The sequence below is a fragment of the Rhinoderma darwinii genome, chromosome 9 (assembly GCF_050947455.1).
Source record: "Rhinoderma darwinii isolate aRhiDar2 chromosome 9, aRhiDar2.hap1, whole genome shotgun sequence".
Taxonomy (NCBI): domain Eukaryota; kingdom Metazoa; phylum Chordata; class Amphibia; order Anura; family Rhinodermatidae; genus Rhinoderma; species Rhinoderma darwinii.
In genome coordinates, this window is record NC_134695.1 from 106,788,997 (window position 1) to 106,803,677 (window position 14,681).

Below are 14,681 nucleotides of genomic sequence, written 5' to 3' on the forward strand. Positions count from 1 at the left end.
AGATTAGATAGGAGATAGGGCAGTTATAAACTGGTGACAGTCTCTTTAAGAGATATTAGGAGGGACGTGAGATTTTTTATAGGAATAAGGGAAGAAGGGGTGGAAAGGGAAATACCTAAATAATGAACTCCAGAATTAGCCCATATAAAAAGACAGATATCTCATATGCGACTTTCCAGTAGGGGTGGTACATGAATTGAGAGTAGTACTGATTTTGCAGAATTCAGTTTATAATAAGAAACTCTGGGAATTTGAGAGAGAAGACACATGACTGTGGGTAAAGAGTATAAAGGCTTTGTACACATAATAATAACATAATCGGCATATAAGCCAACGCTATAAGATTGTGAGCGCACTGTAATGCCCTGTATATCAGGTGAACAACGAACGGTCTCCACCAGGGGGTCCATGACTAATGCAAAAATAATAGGTGAAAGTGGGCAACCCTGGCAGTGTCATTTGAGATCAGAAAGTTGAAAGAACTCAGGCCAGAACCCCGGCATTAGGAGAGGAGTAGAGAGACATTATAGACTGAGCAATTGGGCCCTCAATGCCAAATTTAACAAGCATCGCCTCCAGGTATCCCCAGTGTACCCTGTCAAACACTTTCTCAGCGTCAAGAGAAAGGAATACACTGGGAGTCCTGGAGAGTTCAGCCACCCGAATAAGGTCAATCAGCCGCTAAGTGCCATCTTTAGCCTGTCGTCCGGTCACAAAACAGACCTGATCTGGGAAAATCAAAGAAGGAAGAACTGAGTGTAACCGCTCTGCCAGTAACTTTGCATATAATTTAAGATCACAATTTAACAAGGAAATAGGCCAAATATTTTCTGGTTTAGTGGTGCTTTTTCCAGGTTTTGGTAAGGCCTCATGCACACGACCGTAAAAACACCCGTTATTGCGGGTCGTAATTACGACCCGCAATAATGGGCCCATAGACTTCTGTTAGTAACGGGCACCTTCCCGTTTTCTCACGGGAAGGTGCCCGTGCCGTTAAAAAAATAGAACATGTTCTATTTTTTCATTTTACGGGCCGTGCTCCTATACTTTATAATGGGAGCACGGCTCGCAAAAGCGGCCGGCTGCAAGTGGCCGGCCGTGCCCGCCCGTGCTCGTAATTATGAGTCGTAATTACGAGCACGGTCGTGTGCATGAAGCCTAAGGTAGTTATAATAGCATCCAATTTTGTGAGGAGACCTTACCTATGGATTTCCAAAAGTCAAAAACGCGGAGTAAATATGGGGATAATATTTTAGAAAAGACTTGAAAATATTTATTGGGAAGACCATCTGGTCCAGGTGCTTTATGGGGTTTACTAGATGAGATTATCTTTTGTATTTCTAATAAAGTAAATGGGGTATTTAAAAACTGTAATTGATCCTAAAAGACCCGGGGGAGGTTAATAGAAAATAAAAACTTCTGAATCTCTTCTGAAGATGGTTGGATTATATGGGGGTTGTCCCGCAAATTATACAATTTAGTATGGTAGGATGCGAAAGCTTCAGCAATTTTCATAGGGTCTCTAATTTGTTCAGAATTCGAGCTATCTAGGTATTACATTTTAGTTCTAATAGCTGTTTGTTTAACTCTTGTGGACAACAGTTCACCAGCTCTATCTCCTATAGTATAATATTTTGCAGTTTTTCATGTTTTGTTCATATTTATAAAGTAAATGAGAGCGTAGGGCAAATCTGAAAAAAGCTAATTTTGAAGAGACATCAGTAGAAGGGGCGGACTTATTTTGCTCCTCTAATGAGGCAATCTCGGGTATAAAGGAACATAATTCCTACATTGTCTGTTCTGAAACCTCCTTGTTGTCATTAAATAAAAAAAATTCGAATAAATGTTGTGATATTAATTCCACATCAGTTTTAGATATGAGAAGGGAGGAGTTCAGACGCCACATAAATGGGGCTACTGGAGAATGGTGTTCATAATAAAAGAGGAGCATGGTCAGCCCACATAATATTACCGATAGAGGAGGACTGGCATAATGGAATGATATTAGCTCCAGCACCCGGGGCAAAGATTCAGTTTGGCGCTCCCCCAACCTCTTTCCAGATATCTCCTTCCCCCTCGCCATGTTTGTTCTCTCTACCAATCGACGTGTCATTTCTTTTCCACATTTATTTTTATGTAACTCGAGCATAAAAGCATTTGTACATTGTACAAGCAATATAGTTCTATACACAACACCAGAATAGTGCTCAGTACATAAATACAGCCCCAGAACCAAGCTCAGTACATATATAAAGCACTAGCACAAATACAGCTCAATTTAGTGCAACCCCTGACGTATAGATTCACACTAAATTGTTTCCAGCTCCCAGCATGGTCCGAACAATGGTAAGGATATGCTGGGAGATTCTGTTTCCCAAAAAATAAATCATATCATAATCATACCACCCATCATGTCGCTGCAGATCATACAGTGACTACAGTGCTGATTAGAGGCAGAATGAACATTAAGTGACTCACCGGTGACGTTTCAGATTCTAGTTCTTTTTCTCCATCCAGTCCAGACCTCTATGATGACTTAGTTACATAGTTACATAGTTAGTACGGCTGAAAAAAAGACACATATCCATCAAGTTCAACCAAGGGACGGGAAAAGGGAAGGAAAAAATTTCTACGCCTAGGAGCTAATATTTTTTTGTTCTAGGAAATTATCGAAGCCTTTTTTAAAGCCATCTACTGTCCCTGCTGTGACCAGCTCCTGCGGTGACTATTCCATAGATTCACAGTTCTCACAGTAAAGAAGGCTTGTCGCCTCTGCAGGTTGAACCTTTTTTTCTCCAGACGGAGGGAGTGCCCCCTTGTTTTTTGAGGGGGTTTTACATGGAACAGGATTTCACCATATTTTTTGTATGTGCCATTAATATATTTATATAAATTAATTATGTCCCACTTATTCATCTTTTTTCAAGGCTAAATAGGTTTAATTCTTGTAATCTTTTCTCATCACTTAGATTGTCCATACCCCTTATTAGCCTCGTTGCTCTTCTTTGTATTTTTTCCAACTCCAGGGCATCCTTTCTATGAATTGGAGCCCAGAACTGGACTGCATATTCTAGATGAGGCCTCACGAATACTTTGCAAAGTGGTAATATTACTGTAATGGCAGGAAGGAGGTGAAGGGAAAGTGAGCCCTAATCTACCCACCGCCCTGTCCCTGCCTACTTGCAACGACCCGCCCTAGGCGACGAGGTACAACTGGGCGGCGGTCCCTACGCTGTCTAAGTGCACAGGAAAACAAACAGGGAACACGCAGGGGAAGGGGCAGTAGCCACGGAACGCCACGAGGAAACGGAGCGGCGAACGAACAGTCAGGACCAGGACGAAGTGAGTACACCCGAGCGGGCACGGAGACAGAAGCAAGCCAGGGGCAAAGCAAAGCAGGTCAAGCAGAACTGCAGCAAGGCAGAAGCACGGCAGAAGCAGGCTGGAGCAAGCAGCAGTGGGGCCAGGAATCCAAAAGAATTACAAGCACTGAAGGAGAGAACAGGGCAGGTAATAAAGGACAGGGGGCGGAGCTAACTCCGACAGACCAGGCCGCGATAGGCTCTCCCACTCCTGAGCCTGCCACCCTGGTTGGTGGGAGATGGTGTCAGTCGAACAGGTCTGGCCTCAGGTGTGGACTGATTAATCCCAGGAGTATACCTAGATGAAGTACCTGGCAGATCCCTAACAGTACTCCCCCTTTTATGAGGGGCCACCGGACCCTTACTAAGGGGACCCGGTTTAGTGGGGAAGAGAAGGTGGAACCTCCTGATCAATACCCCAGCGTGAACATCCCGGGCAGGTACCCAAGTCCTCTCCTCCGGCCCGTATCCTCTCCAATGGACCAGGTACTGGAGGGAGCCCTGGACCATCCTACTGTCCATAATCTTGGCCACCTCGAATTCCACCCCCTCAGGGGTGAGAACGGGAACAGGAGGTATCCTCGAGGGGGACCAGGACGGGGAGCAGCGTTTAAGGAGGGAGGCATGGAAGACGTCATGTATGCGAAAGGATGGGGGGAGCTCCAGACGGAAGGATACAGGGTTGAGGACTTCAATGATCTTATAAGGTCCAATAAATCGGGGAGCAAACTTCCTGGACGGGACCTTAAGGCGCAAGTTCCTGGACGACAACCAGACCAAATCCCCGACGACAAACCGGGGGTTAGCAGAACGTCTACTATCCGCCTGAATCTTTTGTGCGCTCTGGGACGCCTCTAGGTTCTTCTGAACCTGGGCCCAGACAGTGCACAGTTCCCGATGAACATCCTCTACCTCAGGATTATTGGAACAACCAGGGGAGACGGAGGAGAACCTTGGGTTAAACCCGAAATTACAGAAAAACGGGGAGACCCCTGACGAGTTACTGACCCGGTTATTCAGGGAAAATTCAGCAAGGGGAAGGAATGAGACCCAATCGAATTGACAGTCAGAGATGAAACACCTTAAATATTGTTCCAGGGATTGGTTGGTCCTTTCCGTTTGGCCATTAGTTTCGGGATGGAAGGCGGAGGAGAAGGACAGATCAATCTCCAACTTTTTACAAAAAGCTCTCCAAAATAAGGAAACAAATTGTACCCCTCTGTCAGAAACGATATTGACTGGGGCCCCATGGAGACGCAGGATGTGTTTCACAAACAAAGAAGCTAACGTCTTGGCGTTAGGTAGCTTCTTAAGGGGCACAAAGTGGCACATCTTGCTGAAGCGGTCGACTACCACCCACACCACCGACTTGCCCTGAGATGGAGGCAAATCGGTGATAAAATCCATGGAGATATGGGTCCAAGGTCTCTGGGGAATGGGCAAGGAACGTAGTAGGCCCGCAGGTCGGGACCTAGGGGTTTTGGACCTAGCGCAAACCTCACAAGCGGCGACGTAAGCCCTAACATCTTTAGGCAACCCAGGCCACCAATAGTTTCTGGTAATGAGGTGTTTGGTGCCCAAGATGCCAGGATGACCAGATAGAGCGGAGTCATGGTTTTCCCTGAGTACCCTCAGCCGGTATTGCAGGGGAACAAACAGTTTGTCCCCAGGGACGTTCCCGGGAGCTGCACCCTGATCAGCCGCGATATCAGAAGCTAAATCAGAATCCGTGGCAGAGACGATTATACCAGGGGGTAAAATACAAGCAGGATCCTTCTCGGAAGGAGGATTGGCCATGAAACTACGTGACAGAGCATCAGCCTTAATATTCTTGGACCCAGCCCTATAGGTAACCAAGAAATTAAATCTGGTAAAGAATAGTGCCCACCGAGCTTGTCTAGGATTAAGCCTCCGGGCCGATTCTAGGAAAACCAGATTCTTGTGATCCGTAAGGACCGTTACCTGGTGTCTGGCCCCCTCCAGGAAGTGCCGCCACTCCTCAAAAGCCCATTTAATGGCTAGAAGTTCGCGGTTGCCAATATCATAGTTACTCTCCGTGGGCGAAAACTTCCTAGAGAAGTAAGCACAGGGGCGGAGATGGGTGAGGGAGCTGGTACCCTGGGACAAGACGGCCCCCACTCCCACCTCGGAAGCGTCAACCTCCACAATAAATGGCTCCTCTTGGTTGGGCTGAATCAGCACGGGGGCCGAGATAAAGCACTTCTTGAGAGTCTCAAAGGCCTGAACGGCCTCAGGGGGCCAATGGAGGACATCAGCACCCTTGCGGGTAAGGTCCGTAAGAGGCTTAGCGACGACCGAGAAGTTGGCAATAAATCTCCTGTAATAGTTGGCGAACCCTAAAAAACACTGTAACGCCTTAAGGGAGGCAGGTTGGACCCATTCCGCAACAGCTTGAACCTTGGCAGGGTCCATGCGGAATTCATGAGGAGTGAGGATTTGCCCTAAAAATGGTATCTCCTGTACCCCAAAGACACATTTTTCAGTCTTAGCAAACAGATTATTCTCCCGAAGGACCTGGAGCACCTTCCTGACATGCTCCACGTGGGAGGACCAGTCCTTGGAAAACACCAGTATGTCATCAAGGTACACAACAAGAAAATTACCCAGGTACTCTCTCAGGATTTCATTAATAAAATTCTGGAAGACAGCAGGGGCATTACACAACCCAAAGGGCATGACCAGGTATTCGAAATGACCCTCGGGTGTGTTGAACGCAGTTTTCCACTCATCCCCCTCTTTGATGCGGATAAGGTTATATGCCCCCCGTAGATCGAACTTAGAAAACCATTGGGCTCCCTGAACCTGATTAAAAAGATCCGGAATCAAAGGAAGTGGGTACTGGTTCCTTACGGTGACCTTATTCAGGTTACGATAATCAATGCACGGCCTAAGACCACCATCCTTCTTCCCCACGAAGAAGAAGCCAGCACCTACAGGAGAAGTCGAGGGGCGAATGAAACCCTTGGCCAGGCATTCTTGGATATACTCCCTCATAGCTTCACGTTCAGGACAAGAGAGATTAAATATCCTACCCTTAGGAAGCTTGGCACCAGGCACCAAATCGATAGCGCAATCGTAATCTCTATGGGGGGGCAACACCTCGGAGGCCTCCTTGGAAAACACATCGGCGAAGTCCTGAATAAACTCAGGAAGTGTGTTTACCTCCTCCCGCGGAGAAATAGAGTTAACAGAAAGACATGACATAAGACATTCATTACCCCATTTGGTGAGATCCCCAGTATTCCAATCAAACGTGGGATTATGCAACTGCAACCAGGGAAGGCCTAAAACCAGATCAGACGATAATCACTGCATCACCAGTACAGAGCACTGCTCCAAATGCATGGAGCCAACCAGGAGTTCAAAAACAGGAGTATGCTGAGTAAAATAACCATTAGCAAGGGGAGTTGAGTCGATTCCTACTACAGGGATAGGATAAGGTAAATCAATACAAGGCATCTTTAGAGACATAGCAAATTCCACAGACATGATATTAGCAGATGAGCCAGAATCCACGAAAGCACTGCCCGTGGCAGACCGGCCAGCAAACGAGACCTGAAAGGGAAGCAAAATTTTATTGCGTTTCACATTAACGGGAAATACCTGTGCGCCCAAGTGACCTCCCCGATGATCACTTAGGCGCGGAAGTTTTCCGGCTTCTTATTCTTGCGCCTGGGACAGGTGTTCAGTAGATGCTTGTCGTCCCCACAGTAGAAGCAGAGACCATTCATTCTGCGAAACTCCCTACGTTGTCGAGGGGACATGGAGGCCCCGAGTTGCATAGGTACCTCCGAGTCCTCCGTGGAGGGGCGAGGAGACGGGACCTCGGGGGGGATCGCAGAAAAGTCAGAGGGGAGCACACTGAAGCGTTCTAGCTGACGTTCCCTGAGACGTCGGTCAAGTCGTACTGCTAGGGCCATAACCTGGTCAAGGGAGTCAGACGAGGGGTAGCTAACCAGCAGATCCTTCAGGGCGTCAGATAATCCTAACCTAAACTGGCACCTTAGGGCCGGATCGTTCCACTGAGAAGCTACGCACCACTTCCTAAAATCAGAACAGTATTCCTCAACCGGTCTCCTACCCTGACGTAAGGTCACCAGCTGACTCTCGGCTAAAGCAGTCCTGTCAGTCTCGTCGTAAATGAGTCCGAGGGCAGAGAAAAAACGATCAACAGAGGAAAGTTCAGGGGCGTCAGGAGCCAAGGAGAAGGCCCACTCTTGGGGCCCTTCCTGGAGTCGGGATATGATGATACCCACCCGCTGGTTTTCGGAACCTGAGGAGTGGGGCTTTAGGCGGAAATACAGTCTGCAACTCTCCCGGAAGGAGAGAAACGTCTTACGGTCCCCTGAAAACCGGTCAGGTAACTTGAGGTTGGGTTCTAGAGGTGAGGTGAGGGGTACTACTAAAGCAGCGTCACCCTGATTGACCCTTTGGGCCAGGGCCTGGACCTGTAGGGAGAGGCCCTGCATCTGCTGGGTCAGGGTCTCAAGGGGGTCCATGATAGCGTCAGCGTAGGAGAAATGGTAGACTAGGTAAGGGCTTGTAATTATGTAATGGCAGGAAGGAGGTGAAGGGAAAGTGAGCCCTAATCTACCCACCGCCCTGTCCCTGCCTACTTGCAACGACCCGCCCTAGGCGACGAGGTACAACTGGGCGGCGGTCCCTACGCTGTCTAAGTGCACAGGAAAACAAACAGGGAACACGCAGGGGAAGGGGCAGTAGCCACGGAACGCCACGAGGAAACGGAGCGGCGAACGAACAGTCAGGACCAGGACGAAGTGAGTACACCCGAGCGGGCACGGAGACAGAAGCAAGCCAGGGGCAAAGCAAAGCAGGTCAAGCAGAACTGCAGCAAGGCAGAAGCACGGCAGAAGCAGGCTGGAGCAAGCAGCAGTGGGGCCAGGAATCCAAAAGAATTACAAGCACTGAAGGAGAGAACAGGGCAGGTAATAAAGGACAGGGGGCGGAGCTAACTCCGACAGACCAGGCCGCGATAGGCTCTCCCACTCCTGAGCCTGCCACCCTGGTTGGTGGGAGATGGTGTCAGTCGAACAGGTCTGGCCTCAGGTGTGGACTGATTAATCCCAGGAGTCTACCTAGATGAAGTACCTGGCAGATCCCTAACAATTACATCCCTGTCACGCGAGTCCATGCCTCTTTTAATACACGACAATATCTTGCTGGCCTTTGAAGCAGCTGATTGACATTGCATGCTGTTATTTAGTTTATGATTTACAAGTACACCCAGATCCTTCTCAACAAGTGAATCCCCCAGTGTAGCTCCCCCGAGGACATATGACTTCTCCCGGTCACAGCCAATTTCTGCAGTTTGTTGCTCAGATGTCTTCAGCTTCTGACTTTTCCAACATTTCTACACCTATGAACAAATATAAAGTTCTCATTATACCACACACTACGCCCCTAAATATAATAGCGCCATACACTGCACCTCTAATTATAATAGCACCATACACCGTGTCACACACACACACACACACACACACACACACACACACACACACACACACACACACACTGTGCCCCCTGTGGATAGTGCCTGCCATAGAGCCCCCTGTAGATAGTGCCCCCATAGAGCCCCCTGTAGATAGTGCCCCCATATAGCCCACCCCTTTATAGTGTCCCACATATAGCTCCCCCTATAGTGCTCTACAGATAGTTCACCCCTGTATATAGCCCCCTGTAGATATAGCCCACCCTGTATATAGTGCTCCACATATAGCCCAACCCTGTTTATAGCGCCCCTGTAGATATAGCCCACCCCTGTATATAGTGCTCCAAAGATAGCCCACCCCTGTATATAGCCCCCCTGTAGATATAGCTCACCCCTTTATATAGTGCTCCACAGATAGCCCACCCCTGTATAAAGCCGCCCTGTAGATAAAGCAAACCCCAGTATATAGCCCCCTGTAGATAGAGCCCCACCATAGAAAAAGCCCCCCTGGCAGATAAAGCCCCCCCCATAGATAAAGTCCCCCTTGTAGATAAAGTAAAGCCAGCCCCGTAGATAATGCCACACACTTTTTTATTACGATAAAATAACAAACTATTCAAACTCACCTTAATCCCGTTCCGACGCCGTCCGGCAGCAATGGAGACCTGCTCTCTTCTGCGCTGGTCTCCTGGGGTTGAACGCTTCTCTGTCAATCAGCACCTTTCAACGACGCAAGCAGCGCAAAGTATCGAGCCGCTTCACTCGTAGAAAGGCGCTGAATGGCCGGCAGTGGTGGATTAAGTAGACCATAGGCCCTGGGCTGTTCCAAAAACTAGGGCCCCCCTTCCCCACCGCCGCTCTGCCGTGTCTATAGTGAACACCACCTTTTTGTGTGTGTATTGACAATTGGTTGTTACGATTTCCCTTGTCAAAGGGCTGTGTCCCTACATACTGACAGTCTCCAACCATCGCTGACAGTATCACACTGTGTAGAGACACATCCTCCTGACAATGGGAATGGTAACACGCATTTGTCTATTAGCTCTGGGTACACAGAGATATGTCGAATACAAGGATTACCTGCAACAGACATGTCAGGAGCGGTGTGACGTCCAGTGACGTCTTCTCTGATGGGAGCCGTTTTCTTTTCTTCTCCATCTGACGCAGATCGTTATGGCGACTTCTCCTGATGAGATATCTTTGCCCATCACTTCTGCAGCCATTTCCAGCCCCTATAGAAACACACAAATTTAGACACCAAGGCCCATACATTAAAGGGGTGGTGCGGGCACAGACTGTTTTTTATACTGATGACCTATTGATGTGCCCGGACAACCCCTTTTACTCAGACTAATAAATTTGGACCACAGACTAGATCATAGAATACCTACAGACCCCAGACCTTCTAAGCTATTGCAGTCCCCAGACCAGACCCCCCTAAACAAATACAGACCCCAGAACAAGCACCCTGAATAAATACAGACCTCAGACCGGACCCCTAAATACAGACCCCACACCTGACCCCCTACACTAATAATGACCCCAGACCTGACCCAGTACACTAATAATGACCCCAGACCTGACCCAGTACACTAATAATGACCCCAGACCTGACTCCCTTAATACAGACCTCAGACCAGACCCCCTAAACTAATACAGACCCCCTAAATACAGACACCAGACCTAAAACTAATACAGACCCCCTAAATACAGACCCCAGACCTGACCCCTACACTAATAATGACCAAAAGACCTGACTCCCTTAAGTAATACAGACCCCAGACCAGACTCCCTATTCTAATAGAGACCCCAGACCATACACCTAAATACAGACCCCTAACCTAATACAGACCCTAGAACAGGCCCCCTAAATAGACCCTATAAACTAATACAGATCCCCTAAATACAGACCCCTAAATAAAGACCCCTAAACGAATACAGACCCTAGAACAGGTCCCCTAAATAGACACTATAAACTAATACAGATCCCAGACCTCAAACTAAAACAGACCCCTAAATACCGACCCCAGACCTCAAACTAAAACAGACCCCCTAAATACCTACCCCAGATCACTTAAACTAACACAGACCCCTAAATATACAGACCCTAAACCCCTTAAACTGATACAGACCCCAGACCAGACCCCCTAAATACAGACCCCTTAAACTAATAGACACCAAACCTCCTAAATACAGTCCCCAAACCAGGCCCCCTAAATACAGACCCCCTAAATGCAGACCCATTAAACAAATAAATCGCCTTATACTTACATAGTCAGTCTTCTCTGTGGAGTCGCTGCTGCTGCTGCTCGAGGTCCTGTGGTCATGTGACCAGCAGGTCTCTAAGCAATAGTCAGAACTTCAGAGATGAGGTCATGTGACCTCATGTCTAAAGGTCCTTTTGCAGGACATACACAATGCGATTCGCGGCAAAATCGCGACAAAACTACAATGTACTTTGGCGGCCATAATATTATGATAATCCGCCATTGATGGCCGGGCACGGAACGTACCCGGCCATTCATTGGTTCTAATTGTACCTGTGTCCTATAGAGGCAGGTACAATTATAGTGCAGGAGGGGGTGGCGCTGGCGCTCCCCTCTAAGTTGCGCCTGGGGCACATGACCCGCCTGCCCCCCGCCTAGCTACGCCCCTGCATTAAATTCTCCACATAAAATGAATTGGCCTCTAGACAAATGGGTGACTTTTTTAAAATATAGACTTTGCAAATCTCAATTGGGCCGTATTTGGGGCGTAGACGGAAACAATGGTATAATGTTTGCCATTAACACTACAAATTAGTATGACATATCAGCCACGACTGTCAGAGATGGTCTCCGAAACAAAAGCTACCGTATTTTTAATGGCAATACAGACTACGTTTTTTGAGCCAAAGCCAGAAGTGAATTCAAAAGAAAGGAAATGTATAAAGGAAAGACTGAAGCATCTACTTTCTTTTGTGTCCACTCCAATGTTTGGCTCAAAAAACTGTCCAAAACTGCACCAAAACTGCGTGTGTGTGTGATCCTGGACTTATAGGAGTATAATGTGTGTGTATCTCATGAAAACTTGTCCAAAATGTAAACTACAATGAATTTTAGATGGAGCTCCTTTTAGTGTATACAACAAATTTTTTTACATGATCTGTCATGTTTTTTTGATTCATAAAGGGTATGGCTGAAAAAACGCAGGACACAGAAAACTGCATTAACATTGGTAAGAAGTTACTGTCAACTGCACCTCTTTGGTTTGTGCGCTGGGAGTTATTGTCAAGAAATGATTTGCATTTATTGCAGATAATGAAGTAAGTCAGATTACTGGCCATTCAGAGCAACTATGCAGGGAGTCGTGCCCAACTCTGGATCATGGCACTGGGAATGCTGGGGGCTTTGTGGAATTCCTAATGAGGTAACTAGTTACACTATGTGTTTTGTGGTCCCTTTATACTTTTTTTGTTTTGCATATATTATATCTTACAGGCAGGGCTTATTTCAATAATATTGTCTCCATTGTCAGCTTTACTCCACTCAGGTACCTGTTTGGCAGAAGACATTCTCAATAATACACAACCATCCAGCTGAAGTCTGAACCCTTGAGGATACATTGATGCTATTTTCATGTTAAATAATATTTTCTTTCTGATTAAACGTGCTAAGCCTATGTAGAAGCATAATCAATAATATATATATATATATTCAAAACTTTTTGCATTAATAATCCATCTTACAAAGGATATACTGAGAGTGGACTCACCCCACCGGCACAGATTAGGACAGCATCCAACAATGTTCCAACACCATAAATCTGTGTTTTACGTTAGCACAAAACATTTTAATATTTTCACTGTAATAGCCTATTAGTTTATAATTATTGATAGATTAAAGGGGCTGTCCAGGTGTTAAAGAAGTAAAAAATATCTGTCTGGAGAGTACTTGTTTAGATAACAAAAATGAGAATACTCACACTACTCCAGTGCCAAAGCTCCCGTGGTCCCCGCCAGTCTATGTTTACATGGCAGGAATCTGAGGATCAGACATTGATTTGGATCGACACAATCTACCTATGTGAAACAGCACAACACAGAGTAGAAATTGATGTAATGGCATGGGTATACATAAGCAGATTGGCTACATATATACTATAGATCCTTCTTCATAACTACTCTAGTGCCAACATTTGAAGAAAAGTCTTGTATTAAAGCTTCACTTTCGGCTATTGCAGTATGTTTGGCAGGCCTGGACACTACCTCTCATGATACAGCGACATGCTATTATTTGGACAAAAAAATAGAAGACATTTGAGGGCTGCATCGGTTCATTGATCACTTTGCTGTCGTCATCAGCGTTGATTGACAAGCGGAATTAGGTCCTGCATTTTCTGTTACTATGATTGTGGTTTCTAAGGTCAATCATCTTAAATTATGGATGAAATCAGGTTTACATCTGTATCATTCAAATAATATAAATTGTTACTCACTTACACTTTCAAGCGGATCTGTATAACAGCATGAGTAGCAGCGGCTCCATGCTGCTGCCAATGTAAAAAAGCCAAGCAACATAATATGTACACACGTTCTTTGCTGTAATTTTCAAGCTTTTATATATAGATTCAGTGGCGTAACTACCGCTGTAGCAGCCATAGCGACTGCTAAGTGGCGCGCGGCTTGAGGGGGCCCGTGCCGCTAGCCGACATGCCCCCCCATATGCCCGGTGGCGCCGCTAGCACTGGAGGGGGCCCCGGTGCTAGCAACAGCCACCCCCTCTTGCGTAATTGTACCTGCGTCTATAGCGCGCAGGTACAAATACATGCATTAGCGCTGTATGGCCGGGCAAGTTCCTTACAATGATGCTGATTGGCAGGGCAAAATGACTTGCCCCGCCAATAAGCGCCTTTCAACGATGCTAGCGGTGCGATGACGTCATCACGCCGCTTCCATGCTTGAAAGGCGCTGATTGACGAGGCAAGTCATTCTGCCCTGCCAATCAGCGCCTTTGAACGACGCGTCGTTCAGCTCCAGCAGACCTGCTCAGAAGAGAGCAGATCTGCATTGCCACCGGAAGGCGTGAGAACGGGATTATGTGAGTATGTAAAGTTTTTGTTTTTTTCTAATAAAACTGTGAGTGGCATTATCTACAGGGGGGCTCTATCTACAGGGGGTGTCATCTATATGTGGGCCACTGTATACAGGGGGAGTCTATATGTGGGAATGTGGGGCACTATCTACAGGGGATCTATATGTGGGGATGTGGGGCACTATATACAGGGGGGTCTATATGTGGGGATGTGGGGCACTATCTACAGGGGGTTTCTATATGTGGGGAGGTGGGGCACTATATACCGGGGTTTTTTTATGTGGGAATGTGGGGCACTATGTACAGGGGTGGTCTATATGTGGGGATGTGGAGCACTATATACAGGGGTTCTGGATGTGGGGATGTGGGGCACTATATACAGGGGGGTCTGTATGTGGGGATGTGGGACACTATATACAGGGGTGGGCTATATGTAGAGCACTATTTATAGGGGAGCTATTTGTAGGGCGCTATCTATAGGGGTGGGCTATATGTGGGACACTATATTCAGGGGTGGGTTACCTGTGGGGCACTAGCTACAGGGGGGGTGATATGTAGGGCACTGTCTACATGGGTGGGCTATATGAGGGACACTATATACAGGGGGAGCTATATGTGAGGTACTATCTACAGAGATGGGCTATATGTGGAGCACTATCTATAGGGGGAGCTCTTTGTAGGGCACTATCTACAGGGGTGGGCTATATGTGGGACACTATATACAGGGGTGGGTTACCTGTGGGGCACTATCTACAGGGGGGCTATATGTAGGGC

General features: G+C 47.1%; 1 protein-coding gene across 2 annotated transcripts in view; it reads left to right on the forward strand.

Annotated features, from left to right (window-relative positions):
• Positions 1-12,536, forward strand: part of MAJIN (membrane anchored junction protein) — a 38,980-nt gene extending 26,444 nt beyond the window's left edge. Inside the window, exons 7-9 of one of the 2 annotated variants that reach the window (XM_075837159.1) lie at positions 12,006-12,051; positions 12,132-12,243; positions 12,352-12,536. In XM_075837159.1, coding sequence (XP_075693274.1) covers positions 12,006-12,051; positions 12,132-12,243; positions 12,352-12,397 — 204 coding nt within the window. In that variant the 3' untranslated portion in view covers positions 12,398-12,536. The remainder of the gene's footprint in view (positions 1-12,005; positions 12,052-12,131; positions 12,244-12,351) is intronic. The other variant, XM_075837160.1, reaches the window with a different exon arrangement.
• The last annotated feature ends 2,145 nt before the right edge of the window (positions 12,537-14,681 follow it).